The sequence below is a fragment of the Sylvia atricapilla genome, chromosome 9, assembly GCF_009819655.1.
Source record: "Sylvia atricapilla isolate bSylAtr1 chromosome 9, bSylAtr1.pri, whole genome shotgun sequence".
Taxonomy (NCBI): Eukaryota; Metazoa; Chordata; class Aves; order Passeriformes; family Sylviidae; genus Sylvia; species Sylvia atricapilla.
The window spans coordinates 26,161,262-26,176,029 of NC_089148.1; the positions used below are offsets into that span (position 1 = coordinate 26,161,262).

At 44.9% G+C, this 14,768-nt stretch overlaps 2 protein-coding genes across 11 annotated transcripts in view; one reads left to right on the plus strand and one right to left on the minus strand.

Moving 5' to 3' along the window:
• The window catches only part of DOCK7 (dedicator of cytokinesis 7), a 93,044-nt gene that overhangs the window by 35,383 nt on the left and 42,893 nt on the right, over positions 1–14,768 (plus strand). The window lies entirely within an intron of this gene.
• On the minus strand, positions 119–9,941 carry ANGPTL3 (angiopoietin like 3). Of its 2 annotated transcripts, XM_066325360.1 has the most exons (7): positions 9,393–9,928; positions 8,194–8,304; positions 7,272–7,389; positions 6,451–6,564; positions 5,198–5,293; positions 3,390–3,641; positions 119–1,833 (listed from the first exon to the last, which is right to left on the minus strand). In XM_066325360.1, exons 1-7 carry the CDS (start codon positions 9,888–9,890, stop codon positions 1,652–1,654), a joined length of 1,371 nt encoding a protein of 456 aa, XP_066181457.1. In that variant the 5' UTR covers positions 9,891–9,928; the 3' UTR covers positions 119–1,651. The 2 variants fall into 2 exon arrangements, with proteins under 2 accessions (XP_066181457.1, XP_066181458.1); XM_066325361.1 differs by lacking the exon at positions 8,194–8,304 and having other exon boundaries at positions 9,456–9,941.

A 14,768-nucleotide genomic window follows, 5' to 3' on the forward strand; every position in this document is an offset into this window, starting at 1 on the left:
TCTTTTTGTTCATATTCTCATTTTGGTTTCCAAGCAATTTCTTTGTTTACAATACTTGACAAAAATCTTCTGAAGCCCTGAAAAGTGGGATTTTTTTTCTAAATATCTTGGGAAAGAATAACCTCTCTCTAACAAAACCCAGGCTGGGACCAGATTTCTTCTCATTAGGTACCCTTATAAATTTAAACCTTTTTCACAGTGTCTTTGAAGACTCTACATGGCTGAGTGGAAGTGTCTTCATCAGCTGAGTAATTTCACCAATTTAGCAAATTTATTTAAATTTAGATACAAACCAGGTTTTTATAAATCAAAGCTTACAAGAAGGATTGAGGCAAGTTCCATATCCTGTACTTTGAAAAGTCTCAGCCTTTTATTTATTTGCCTATTTATTTATTGGACAAGCAATTTAACATTACAGTAAATCAGTACAAATAAGCAACACTCCGTAATCTCATCTCTGTTACAAACCCACGAGAAGTAAAAGGATTTTTTATTTTTTGGCAGCATTTCTGTAATTAACACGTTCTGTTCACAGGGTTTCACTCTGACAAATTACCACCAAAACCATTTCCTGTGCGATTGCAAGTGCTGAGATAAAAAAAATCCACACTGTACAAGGGTTGGGGAAGATAAACAAGTCAATATGACTCAGGGGAACTGCAGGATTTTGGGGGCTTTGTCAGTCAGCACTTCCAAGGTTATCACTCAGGGTTCTGCAGCTGAAGTTCAGCACGTGAGTGTCCCCAGGGGCTGGACCAGCTCTGTCCCATGGGTTGTGCCTACTGGGTTTGTGGGTTTGCACCCTTGACCCCACTGGGGCAGCTGTTCCCTAAGTGAAAGGTGTTTTTGTTGTCTGCTCACTTGGTTGTTTATTTAATTCCTCGGTTGGTTGGACTGAAAGGTCACAAAGGCTTGGCTCTGATTCATTTCAGGTGAGGAGAGCAGATCTCTTCCTCTTTTCAGAGGGTTTGAGGTTTGGCTCCTCACTCTGGGTGAGCAGTCCCAGTTGTTGTGCAGTTACTCTCCAGAGGAGCAGGATTGCTCTGACCCCCTGTGTGTGCACACATCTGCAGCACAGTGCTCCAGGGAGAATGGATTGGCCTCAGCTACACTCCTAAAAAACTGGCTGGAAATACCCAGGGCACTAAAACAAGGAATTACCCATCTTCCATTCGCACCTAAAACATTCCATGACAAAACCATGAAACAAACATTCAAATAATGACTTCAAGAAACAAAATTTCATTTTTGCCCCTGAATGTTTTCAGCCCTTTGTTCCCAGAAAACACTTTTGGATTTTTTGTTTTCCCTATTACACAACCCAGAAGGGTTTTCAGGTTGTGCATTCCCATTCCCCAAACAGTATTATCCAATATGTGACAGATTGGCTCCTAGGCATTAGAAATTCATCCTGGGGAGGAAAAAGCTCCACAAAAAGTTGCAGCACATTGACATTGGGGCTCGAGGGAATGACAATACTCACCAAACATTTTGTAAGACCATCTCAGATGCCTCAGGTTTATGCTTTGGAGGAATTCCATGCAGGGCATGGATTGGGACATGGCATCTGTTGGCAAATGCAGCGTCAAGTCCTTTGGTGTGGTAAAGTTCAGTGTGTTTGTTCTGAGTTAAAATGCAGCAGGTTGAGCACTCAGTCAAAGCTTTTTAAGTCTGTTGGGTGGATCATTATTTTGGTTGACTTGAGCAGGTAGTATCTTCCTTTCTTAGGCTTCCAGTACAAACCTTTTCCTCTCTCCAGCCTTCCCCTGGACCTCGGCGTGACGTATTTCCCGTTCAGGTTGGTTTCCTCACACTCACTGTGCCACCAGCCTCCTGAGGAGCAACATGGGGATGTCAGCCACTGTCTGTGCTATGTGGCAGAGTAAACAGCTCCTCTTTGCAACATCAATCTGCTTTAGACCCTAAATTCCAGCTAAATTGGCATTTACCCAGGATTCCCAGATCACTGAATTGTTTGGGTTGGGGAAGTCCTCTAAAGTCACTGAGTGCAACCATTCCCCAGCACTGCCCCAGGTCCCCAAGGGCCACATCCACAGGGCATTTAAATCCCTCTAGAGATGGGGACTCCACCGCCCTGGGCAGCTGTGCCACAGCTGGGCAGCCTTTTCCATGAAGAAATTTTCTCTCTAATCAATTTAAGTCTCCTCTGGTGTAAGTTGAGTCTGTTCCCTCTCCTCCTGTCCCTGTTCCCTGGGAGCAGATCCCAAATCCCCCCGGCTGTCCCCTCCTGGCAGGGACTTGTGCAGAGCCACCAGGTCCCCCCTGAGCTCCTTTTCTCCAGGCTCAGCCCCTTTCCAGCTCCCCCAGATCCTTCCCCAGCCCCGTTCCTTCCCTGGCCATGCTCCAGCCTCTCAATGTCCTTGTCCTGAGGGGCCCTTCCCTGGACAGGAGATGACTTTTGGAATTCTTTCAGGCATCCACAATTTTCAAGGATGCCCAGGATGATGTACAAAGTGTTCATTGCATGAAGCAGGTGGCTGGAGGACAATTTTGTATTGTGTGGCTTAATCATTTAATTGCCTTCTCAGTTTGCTTTCTGGTATAAACTAGCGAACAAAAGCTTTAGAAAATCAGAGAATTAAGAACCCTTTAACCAAATTATCTCCAAGGGGAAATGGCCTCAGCCTTGCATCTCTTGCTCTTTTGAGAGCGGTTATATTGTGTATATTTGACAAGCAGCTAAAATCTGCCTTTGAATGGAAACTCGCTCATTATTAACTTTTGGGTTGTAGCCTCAATGGAGTTAGAAGTCAGTGTGTCTCTGGGTTTTTTTCCAAAAGGGATCAAACAATCCAGCCTGGGGCTGTCACCCCTGACCAGGCATCAGAGGAGGGATAGCCCTTGGCTTCAGAGTTTGGAATCCCATCCTTGGGGTTATTTCAACCTGTGTTACCCATTCTGTTTCTGGTGTTGGTCATTTGCATAGGAGGGCAGGATTAGACGGGATATTGGGAAGAAATGGTGGTGAGGGGCTGGCAGAGGTTGTCTGGAGAGACTTGTGGACTCCCCATCCCTGGAAGTGTCCAAGGCCAGGCTGGATGTGGCAGGGTTGAAACAGGATGAGCTCTAAGCTCCATTCCAACCCAACCCTTTCCATGATGAAGTGACCATGGAGCAGAGCAGTTCCCTGCTCACCCTGGGGCCATACCTAGGTGTTCCCAGCCCATTCCATGGTGAGGTGACCATGGATCAGAGCAGTTCCCTGCTCACCCTGGGGCCATACCTAGGTGTTCCCAGCCCATTCCATGGTGAGGTGACCATGGATCAGAGCAGTTCCCTGCTCACCCTGGGGCCATACCTAGGTGTTCCCAGCCCATTCCATGGTGAGGTGACCATGGAGCAGTTCCCTGCCCACCCTGGGGCCATACCTAGGTGGTTCTCGGGGCAGTTGGAGTCGCTGGCCGTGGAGAAGCGCAGCTCCTCATGCTCCGGCAGCGCGTTGGGAATGCTCCCGGACATCCTGGACAGCTGCAGGGTGAAGTTGGTGCTGGGGCCCCCCAGGCTGAAGCTGTACTCGATGTGTCTCCTGTTCCCCCGCCAGTCCTGCAGCTCGATCCGCAGGAGGTAGTTCCCCTGCTTGGTGATGGAGTAGATCTTGTTCAGGCCCAGCCAGAATTCCTCTGCAAAGTTGGAGGGAAGAGATGCTGATTTTTAGGGATAACTTGCAGGTAGTGTGTGTGAAAATACAGTATTTAAAAGGCTTTATTAATTGCTTTAATTAAATCAGTGATTTGAGTCTTGGGGACTGTTGATCTTTGCAGAGGTCTGCTGCTACATTCTTTTTGTTTACCTCTGCTTAATTGCACACTGATGATCAATAAAAGCAGGAGTTCTAAATGAACTGGAGCTTCCCCCTTTAAGTTTCCCACCTCGTGTGAAACTCTGAGAGGGAGCTGGAGACATTTAAAAGGTGTGTAATTGGAAGTGTGTGACAAATGAAGCGAGTGACATACATAAAACCTAATGGCAATTGTTGCATTTTGGGAGGAACGAGCTGCTAGAACCAAACTGGGGTTTCAACACCCTCAAGTACAAAGGGAATTTTTCTTTTGCTGGAATTTCCGATCATTAATTTAATTGGTTTCATACATTATATTCATTAAGTAGCTTATTCTCAGCGCAGGTAATTGCCATATGTAGAAAGTGGAGCTGAATGTGAGTGCCATGCACACAGCTGGCATTTAAAGCCACAGAAGACAGGATGGTTGAAGAAAATACTAATTTCCAGGTTAAGAGCTGTAACCTGGTTTATTTTATCCCCTCAGAGGATGCAGCAGAGCACTAGTAAGATGTAGCTGAGAGCAGTGAGATTCTCTGCAAAACCCAACACTGAAAACATTTGGCTGCAGCTTGGTGCAGTATTTGGGAATTGGGAGACCAATCAAGGAGCCACTAAAGCATCCAGCAGGATCAGATAAACTTCACAAGTGAAAGTCTGCCTCAGCTGTGAGCTCCTGTCCCAAAATGGAGGGAAGGGTTGAGATACAGCAGCTCTTTATTATAAAAGATGTGGAAATAAGTCAATATTGCTGCTCACCTTGGTGATGTTTAAATCTGTGCTATGCTTAGAAAGTCAGAATATTTCCTAAACAAGAGGTCACTCATCTCCTATGAGAAAAACAAGGGGAATATTCTGGATGAGGAAGCTGTTGGGCAGCACTTGGTGCTACAGATTCTTTGGAGTTGATAATTAACAGAGGAACGTGGGTGTTTCCTCACCCTATCCACCCATGGAGGGGATTGGCCACTCTGGAGAAGCCTGAGGTGTTTGCTCAGGGGAGCACACACAGGGCCTTGGGCTCTCCTGAGGCTGGGAAAATTGTTGTGGTTTTAAGGATAACAGGATTGCAGGAAGGTTCAGAGAAAGTAGTGACAGAAACTTCATGAGGTTTTGCCTTTGTGTATATTTGAAAGGCTTTGAGAGGTGCTTTTGTAAGTAGTGAAATCCTGATAAAATAGTGTTTAAAGCGTTCTGGCCTTGATTCAGTTTCCAAACACAGATTTGAAGGGATGTCTTTGAGATTTCACAAGTTATGTGCTCTAGTAAGCACTTTCTGATATTTCCAATAAATAAGTCAGCTGTTGTTTGCAGGTTTAGTCTCCTTTCCTTTCCCTAAGGAGATTCAGCTTCTCTAATGAACTGATAGCAAGAGGCACAAGAAAAAGGGATATTTACCATTGAGGTCCCCAAAACCATTTGCATAGGCATCCCAGGTTTGGTTGAAATCCAGAGATCCATCCACTCTCTTCTGGATTACAGTCCAGGATGTGCCTGTAAAAAGGGGAAGAAGTCACAGCTTGGCCTTGGCCTCATTATCTGCCCCTGAGTGTGCTCTGGGGTGCTCCCATTTTGAGTAGAATGAGTTAATTAAAATCTTCATGAAGGGAATTCAAATGAGCCCAACTGGAGAGAACTCAGGGCTGTTTGAGTGTCCTCGGTCACACCCTGAATGACTCCACTCACAGAATTATTCTGTTGGGCTGCTTTAACTGGGTTTCACTTGTTTATGAGGGCTGAGAGACAGAGAAATTGATAAAGAAGAGATAAGAAAAGCCCCAGACTCACAGGGTCACACTCTCTGCTGATAGTGCCTGGCTGCTGGCACAGCCCCAGGGCAGGGATGAGGTGCTGGGGCAGCTCCAGGGGGGTCTTCTCCTGAGCCCAGGTCATGACACCCTCACTTCAGCAGCTCCAGCAAATGTAAGCAAAGGAGCTTTTTGCAGAGGGCAGCCCGTGAGTTGTGTTTGTACATCCAGACACGTGAGGTGGCCCCGCGTGTCCCCTGGATCTCTGAGGGCAGTGGGAATGGGATGGGCACAGGCACAGAGCAGCTCTGGGGGATGCAGAGAAACCAGGAATGAGGGAACTGGCCAAGCTGTGGGTGATCTTGGTGGCCAAAGGAACAAACTTGTGTTCCTTAGGAAGGTGGAGCTCAGGTAGGTGACATGGCAGTTGTATCAAACACAGCACTGCAATCCTGTCCCAGGACTCACTTCTCTGGCTTAGTTTGGCGCAGCTCAGTCTAAAGCAGGGCCTGGGAATCAACAAAATTTGACTTTTGTAGAAGCAAATTGTTTGCTGTTTGCTTTTCTTTGGGAAATGCATTCATGGTTGTCCTGTCATGGCTTTTATAAAGACCATTTTCATTACCTACAGCTAAAGAGGCTTGGGATATGGATATCCTTAATTTATGTCACATGATTGGATGTCCTTTCCTCAGTATAAACAAGAGGGGAGTAAAGTATGAGGGCAGTGATAAGGAGATTTCAGGATATGGGAAACCTGAGTTCAGAGCAGACAGGCCCCTGAGAGAAGCCAAGAGGATACATAAATCATAAGTTTTCGTGTACTTTGGGAAGAGGCAAAGTTGTTTGGTTTGGAGGAAGGTAATTCTGTGAAAATTAGACTGTTGCTGGCACAGCTCTTACCAAATTTCATTTCACAGTAGACATTGAAAGCTTCTGAGCCATTGGGCTGAATAGTGTAGACTCCACTGGCCTGCACCCCGCTGTGGTAGAGAGCAGTGCAGTCAGCAGCAGCACCTGGGGAAGCAAACAGCCTGTTAGAAATCCTGCTTGGGGTGTGCTGAGCTGAGAGCTAAAGGAAAAAAAAAAAAAAAGTGGGAATGATGATACTGGTAATTTTATTTTATAATAAATGTCGTGGAATGGGCAGACTGCTTTGGGCATAATAATGCAGCTGCCAAGGTACACATAGGTTGGACTGCCTGTGGTTTTTAAGTTAGGCAGGGTGTCAGGTTGGAGGATTTGGGGAAGTTTCTAAGGCCCAGGACTAGACTCTGGCACATGGGCTCTCCTACCCCTTGTAAAGTTCCTAGTAAATGCCATGTCCACTGCTGCACTTCATCAGTGCCTTTCAACTTCAAAGAAAGGACTTCTGAATCTTATAATTAGCTAGTGTGAAGTAAAGGAGTTCTCTGTGCAGGCTCCACAAGATAGACATGGGTAAAAGCATGATCACAGCATGTTTTCAAGAGGGGAATGGATCCTGTTCCTGCTTTTTTGGCCGTTGCTCCTGTGTGTCACCCCAGACACAAGTACAGCTGGAGTGGGGCTAAATAGATAATGGCACTTTTCCAAAGAAGGAAATCTAGTTCCTTCCCACAGCCCAGTGTATAACATAAAGATCTTCTCCTTTTAGTCTTTGACTCCTAAGAACCAATCCAGGGCTGTCCCAGAGGATCTGGGAATGCAGCATGTGCTGTAGTCACATCTGAGATGGGTCTCACCATCAGCTCTGTATGTCCTGGCCGTGGGCTTGTGCACAGCAGAGGGGATGGTCTCTGGCTCCTGCTGCTCCCCTGTGAAGGAATTCTCCAGCAGTTCCTGGAGCTCGATGTGGTTTACCTGGAAGAGCCATAATTAACACTGTTAATCTCCCAAGAATGACGAGATTCATGGTTCAAAACAATGTCATGCAGAGAATATTTTTTCTTGCAAGTGTAATCCTGTAGAATACCCAATTTACCACATAAAAATAACTTCAGCTCCACGCTGGTGGATTTGAGGTGGGAATGCCAACTGTGCCACTGCTGTGACAGGGTGGGGTTTGTGAGGGGAGGAAATGACCCCTTCTCATGTGGTGCACCTTAATGGGCAAACAGATTTGATTTATTTCCTAAGGTGACATCACTTACCAACAGCCAAGGAGGATAGAACCCATAGTTCCTTAGGCTGAAATGCATTTTCCTCTCAGGATAAATTAAATCTGAGCATGTTGGTTTAATAATAATAATAATTATTATTATTATTATCGTATTATCTGACATAATACACTGTACAGTGATACATGTTGGACTTCCACTCTGGGAGTGGATTTTGGAAATTAGGAAAGAGGTAGAAGGTAATGAGTCTTCTAGACTAATGGACGAACAGTATTTTGATAAATAATAAGAGGAAAAAACCTCAAATTATCAATCAGAAAGTGCAGCAGCCTGCATTGTTGACAGACAAGATCTCAAGGCTGTTGTTGGCTGTAGCTCCTGCCTGGCAGCACTGCAGCCTCTCCCCAGAGCAGGTACCTCAAAATGGTCCCCAAACTGAACAAGGGGTCCCTGACCCCGAGGGTTGCACCCTCAGCTCCCTCAGTTTTGGGAGATGTGGAGGAGAGATGTAGAGAGTTGTAAGAAGCAGCAGGGGTGGTTCCTGTACCTTGTCCTCCAGCTCAATGATCTGGTTGTGCTGCCTGTCCAGCTGCACGTGCTGGTCCTCCACGATTTTGAGGAGCTGCTTGATGTCGTTGTCCTGCTGCTCCACAAAAGCCTGAGGACAGGGAGGGAAGGATGGAGGAGGATTAGGAGCAGCAGAAGACTTCCAGCAGTGGTGCGGCCTCGGTGACTCTTGTCCTGGGGCCAGTTTTGAGAGGCACAAGCCATTAAACACTGCCCTTCCTTTTCCAGAGAGTCCTAGAATATCCTTAGCTGGAAGGGATCCACCAGGATCATCAAAGTCCAGCTCCAAAGTTTACCTGCTTTGCCTCTAACTTGAAAAATTTCTTTGCTTCTGGAGCTAACACCCGGGTTTTTTTTGAGACAAACTACTGGCAGCTGTGTAGACCCTTTTTTTAAATTGCTCTTTTCCTTCCATTTTCACATCCAGAACAATTACGTTCTGTGGAATCGGCCCTTGATTCAAACTAAATATATGGCACTGATCCAAAAAGGGGAAAATTCCCAGCATTTAGGGAGTCAGCTTGGGATTTGAGAGATCAGGATTCATCTTTCTGCTTTGACACAATCATCCAGTATTTTCCCATGCCAGTTGCATGGTCTTTTTATACTTGTGCAAAATACAGTTAATATTTCCTTTTCTGTAGAAAGCCTTATACCCACCTAACTCCTTGCATGATTAACATATTAATTTTATTAGCACTTGTAAGGTTCTTTGTTTCTGGAGGTCCTAGAGGTGCTATAAATTCTCCTCTCTAAAGGTTTAAGCTCCCTGTTTCTGCACTGAGTAGGCAGTTCCCAATGCATGGATTTGGGATGAGCTGGTCATGTACAAACCTTGGGAATCTCGCAATTTTCCTGATTGCAAAACTTTTGTCATCATTGTGATGACAAAATTTCTTAAAATAGATTTGCAAATAAATACTGAAAATGATGCAGAGCTTTATAATTTCACAGGTTTTGTACTGATTTCGCTGGGGAATTTTACTGCAAAATTAACTCTGTGTCAGAATAAGAGTGATTTTTTTTTTTAAGGTTATTACAGTGATTTTTTTCTCAAAATGCAGACTAGTACTCCAGTGAGGAGCAAAGGGAAGCATGAGCTTCTATTGCATAATTACTGATGGTGGCATTGCAGTGTATTTTGGCTCAGTGTGTCAGGGCCTTTCACAAGTCACTTACTTTGAGTGAAGAAATTTCTTCTGTCTCTTGCACCGAAGGTTGGATAATGGCCAGTTTGGTGACCTTGTCCTCCAGTCCCCACACTTGCTCCTGCAGCTGGATTTTGTTTTGGATGAGGTCTTCAATCTTCAGGTTCATCTCCTGGGAGAGGTTCTTTATCTCCTCGTTGTTGATTTGCAGCCTGGCCGTGGTTTGCCGGAGCAGTTCTTCTTCCTCCTTGATTTCGCTGGTTTGCAGGGAGAGCTCGTAAAAGGACCTGTCAAAAATGTAGAGTTTCTGAAAGATGTCGTTCATCTGCCCCTTGGTCTTGTGGACAAAGTCTTTGAGGCCATGCCCCAGCTGGAGCAGTCCATTGGCCAAGATTCGGACGTCGTCCAACATCGCAAATCTCGATTTCGTTTCGTGAGATCCGGCGGAACCAACGGAGAAAAAATCCTTGTCAGCTCCAGCTGGGAGAGCCAGGGGGGCCAGGAATAGTAAAACTGGAAGGATCTTCATGTTTCCTGCTCTTGGTTCTCTTTGCTCAGGATGCAGAGCCTTTCCCCAGTGACAACTTGTGCTCTGCGGCTGTTGCGGGTTGCAGGACTTGATCTATTTATACCCCTCTTCATTTTAGGAGAGGCAGAGCAGCGGGTTGATCATTAAACTGTGTGTGTTTGAACGAGTGTAACCCCCTCCTGAATGTAGGTTGATACCTGGGAAGATAAAACTGAGAGATGGGCACGTTGCTGATTAAACTGGTGCTGAACTTTTCCATCTGCCAGGCCTTCTGGTGTAAAATGTTATTGATGACGTGGTGTTTTTCACACAGCTCTTTTTAATAGATTAATTTTGGGTCATAATCTTGGTAAGGGCTTCAATTGTTTGTGTTGTTTGGTTGCCTTTATTGCCCGAGGAATGTGAAAGGATTTTACCATGTTTAAGAGCAGTGGATGTTCAGGTTGTGAAGCTCCTTGATGAGCTGTGGAAGGGTGAAATATTCCCAGATGATTCACACGACTTGATTTTCATCTCGGGCCGTTTTCTGATGTAACTCATTGTGCTGCAGTGGATTTACTTGTCATCGAGCCCAGATTAAGTGAGAAAGAGGGAATTAGGTCCAGAGATTGCCTGGATGTGATTCTACTGTGTTAAGGTTTGTGCAGTAATTTACACCATATAAAACTTATTTTTTAAGAGCTGCTTTCCAGAGGTGGGTGAGATAAATAATACCTCGCTTGCATTTCTCACCTTACCATCCTTTTTTGCTGTTTAAGATTCACACTGCATAAAGAAAGGCTGCAAGTGCTCTGAAATAAAATGTCCAGTTCTGCAGTGGGTCTCTGCATGGAAACATGGAGGTTTTTTTGGGTAGTATTGCAGTGTGAGTGAAAGGTATTTCTCTTTCTGGACTCATTCATAGCAATCCAAGAAATCAAAATCAAACATTGCACAATGTCCTTTGGAGAGTTGTCAGGTTTTTGCTAAATTCATGTGTGTTTAGGAATTCTTCCCCCTGTTGTGTTGTTCGTGTACATATGCACGTATGATATGAAGCATCCATAGGAAAAAAGTTTAAAAAATGAATTTTTGACCTCATATATTGAACTATTTGTGTGCTCAGGGGTTGATAATATGCAGGTAACCTTTCCATTCATAATTAAATACTGTGAAAGTACTTCAGATTTCAGATTAATTGCTGTGGAATATTTTGTGCCAGTATGATTGGGATCAGAGTTTGCTGGAGTAACTGAAGTGAGGAAAAACAGCAGAAGCAGGGAGATGGTCATGCCCAGCTCTGGGCAGAATAAGGATTCCTTCAAAAAAACCAATTCTGAATTGTTTCTCTGGCATCTGACACAGATTTTTGGCTGCAAAACTTGAAGAACTGGTTGTAAATTTTTTTTTTTAAAAAAAAAACAACAGCCAAACAAATGTATAGACATTCTTCAATCCACTTCACAGTATTTAAGTGGCTTTAGTTTTATGTGGTTTCAGATGAACCATTTCTTTTTTAACTGTGTCACACAAGAAATCTTTCTGGTTATTTTTGAGTTCTTCCCAACCCCATCACCCCCCTCAAAATCTTTTTTCTTGGCTTAGTCTTTAGAAAAATACGGGGAGTTACTCAAGAAATAGCAATGACCAAGGAGCTGGGGGTCAGACATTCTACCAGGTTTCTACAACTTGTGGCTTATGTGCTGCTGGTGCTGCTCAAGGCACAACACTGCCTATGCAAAAGGTTTGTTTAATAAAGGGAAAAGGCGGCCAAAAGGCCCTGAATGTCAAATATTAATTAAAAAAAAAAAAGCACTAATTAGCTGCCAAGCACGTTTCCATGTTAGTGCCAAGGCCAGGGAAGTCAGGCAGTGCTAAGCTCACTACAGAACACCCCTAGATGTCACAACACTTCCAGAGTCCAGAAGAAAAGTGGGACACAGGAAAACAGAGAGGAGAAAACTTCTGGCGTGACTAAACCATAAAATTCAAGAGCTGTGGAAACCCTAAGAGAGAATCTTGCCTCTTAGAGTTATCAGCCCAGTCAGGAAAAGATGTATATAACAAACATGATCCTGAAGATCTTTCATGCACCTGGGTGACCCTGATTATATGGGCTTTTAATGGTTTTTATAGTAGGAATAAAGCAAAGAAAAAGGTCTCTGGGTTTTACTGAAAAGGGAAATATTCATGATAGTTAGAAATTCCCTCTAAGAGTTAGGAGCAGCTCTTAATGCTTTAACACCTTTGTGAAGGATTTTGCAAAAAGATTGCAATGATATTACATAAATATTTAGAGGAGTGCCTGGTGCCATTATTTCCATGGCTTGGGAAGCCTTTGCACTTTAGCAATTTATTTTATGGAAGTAAAAATACTTCTGAGATCTGTTTGAGATAATAGGATAAGCTTTGCATATATTTGATGTAGCATTCTAATAAAAGCTCCAAACACAAGCCCTTGGGTTTAAAGCTCCTGCCTGAAAGTTTTATTGATAGAAATCAAAGTATAATGTTCCTGTGACTTTTTCAGCCATCAATCCCATTCCATGGCTCCTGTAACTGTGTTTAGGTAGGAAGATTTGAGGTTTTTAGTTATGTAGGGTAGAAGAGAGGCTGGGAGAGCTGGAGATGGAGAGGAGAAGGCTCTGGGGAGATCTTAGAGCCTTTTCCAGTGCATGCCTGAAGGGGCTCCAGGAGAGCTGGAGAGGGATTTGGGACAAGGGATGGAGGGACAGGACAAGAGGTAATGGCTTTAACCTGAAAGAGAGTAGGTCTAGATTAGATACTGGGAATAAATTAATTTCTGTGTGGGTGGTGAGGCCGTGGTCCAGTTTGTTCAGAGAAACTGTGGGTGTCCCGTCCCAGGAAGTGTCCAAGGCCAGGTTGGACAGGATTTGGAGCATTCTGGGACAGTGGAACGTGTCCCTGGACATGGCAGAGGGTGGAATGAGGTGATCTTTGCATCCCTTCCAACCCAAACCAGTCTGGGGTTCTGTGGTAAGGTAAAGCAGGAATTTTCCATTTGGGGTCACATTCGGATTTGCCAGCTGGGCATTTTTTCCCTTTTTCTCATATAAATTTTCCACAAAGGGAAGATGCCTGTAATAGGAAACCCTCTGGAGAGAGGCTGCTTGAACAGGGGGGAACATCCCCCTGTCCCCTATTCCAACAGGATCTGTCCATCTGAAATCCCAGAAGCACCAAGAGCTTCTTCCCAGTGCAGTGCCCTTAACGAGGGCTTGAAAAGCAGTGGAGAGGGGAAAAAACCTGTCCCTTTCCTCAGCATAAATCAATCCTTTGCATAAGCCTGCCTTTAATATAGAGATCCCATAGCCTGGCTTTGCAAATACCTTAAATCCTTCTCTTAAGCGCTAATAATACTTAATAAAAGTTTTATGAGCAAGGTACATTTTAGAGTAAATTTTCATATCCATTTTCATTTTAAAAAGAACATCAAGCAGCAAATGTATTCATGGCAGAACAAAGTAATTTAGGAGAGTCACAAAAATGGCCCTGGCCCCCTCTGAAATAGTAGCAGAGAGTTGATTTGGCAAAGTGACCAGTGGGGATGGGATTCAAAAACTTAATTCACCATGAAGGACTTGAGAGGGAAGAAATTCCCACTTGCCTGCTCAGCTTATTCCTCTGCCTGCAGGGCTGAAGCAGAGCCTGGTTCCTGAGGCTGCCCCAAATATCCCTGGAGCTGGACTGCTCTCAGGGAATTCCTTGGGATCAGCATTAGCTGTGTCCATATAGATGGGGCTGTTTGGGGAGCAGTTGGAATTGCCATCAGAACCAAGTCCTTGGGAGGGATTCACTGGCCCAAATATTGTCATTGGTGCCATTTCAGGCAGCCAAGGGCAGCCTCCCTTTGCAGCTGCTCCTCCAGGAGTGTGTCCCACCAGTGCAGGTGTTTTGGAAGCTCCTGGCATCTAAAAGGCACCAGGTCCCTTCCCTGAGTTACTGCCCTCCTGAGAATGCAAAAATGAGTCTTTTTGTTATCAACCTCCTGCTGCCAGCACTCAACAGCAGCTGCTTTATTACACCTTAAATGTTGTCCTGCTGTGCTCCTCACTTCACTTTTCTGAGCCCATCTGGCATCTGTTGTCTCTCTGGGACAAAAAAACACTTGGAAACTACTTACAGATTGTGTTCAGACCCAAGGAATAGTTCCCAGAGGGAAGGGAACCAATTTCTCCTCTTGCCTCACAAGCCAGGGGTGTTGAAGGGTTGGTTCTGCAGGGTTTGGGCAGAGTGCAACATGCCAATTCTTTGTCCCTGGGCGCTGGAGGCAGCACTTGAAGCCCTCACTGATCTCCCATGTAATCATCCCTCCTGGATCCCCAGGCTGGCCAAGGAGGGATGATGCTGGTGTGGTGGCCAGGGCTGTGTGGGAGGTGAATTGGGGATTTCCAGGCTGGTTTTTGAAACCTGTGGAACAGTTCATACATTTAGACTTGTTTGGCAGCAAAATAATGTTGATTTCCTTTGAATAACTGAGAGTGGAGGTGGAAAAGTCTGTTGGGGAGGTGTTGCTTTTTTCTTTTTTTTTTTTTTTTTGTCTTTAGGAGAAGATCAGGGAGCTTTGTGTAGGTCTCAATCAGCTGCACAAAGGACAGTTAGGGGTTTGTAATGCACAGTTTTGCTGATGAAGTGTGACTCCAACTTCCACCGTGTTGGCAAGGGCCCGGAAGGGCTCAGAGGACAGAAAATACTGCAGAATTTTGCATCTCTCATGGCTGTTAAAGTAATCACAGACTTGGAGAAATGGGACTGGGAGGGATTTCCATGATGTGTCCTCTGCCCAGTGAACGTTGGGGTTGTCTTTAAACTCATCTGGAGAGTGTCTGCCTCCTCTGTCCTGAGAAACCACCACAAAATGAAGGTTTCACACCCTCC

What these genes read in the sequence shown, in the direction of transcription:
- ANGPTL3 (XM_066325360.1), bottom strand. Translation starts at nt 9,890, where the DNA reads ATGAAGATCCTTCCAGTTTTACTATTCCTGGCCCCCCTGGCTCTCCCA. An exon ending in CAGGACATACAGAGCTGATG is followed by an intron (nt 6,565 to 7,271) that starts GTGAGACCCATC and finishes TTGCTTCCCCAG; the next exon opens with GTGCTGCTGCTGACTGCACT. An exon ending in CTGCCCCGAGAACCACCTAG is followed by an intron (nt 1,834 to 3,389) that starts GTATGGCCCCAG and finishes GTTGCTCCTCAG; the next exon opens with GAGGCTGGTGGCACAGTGAG.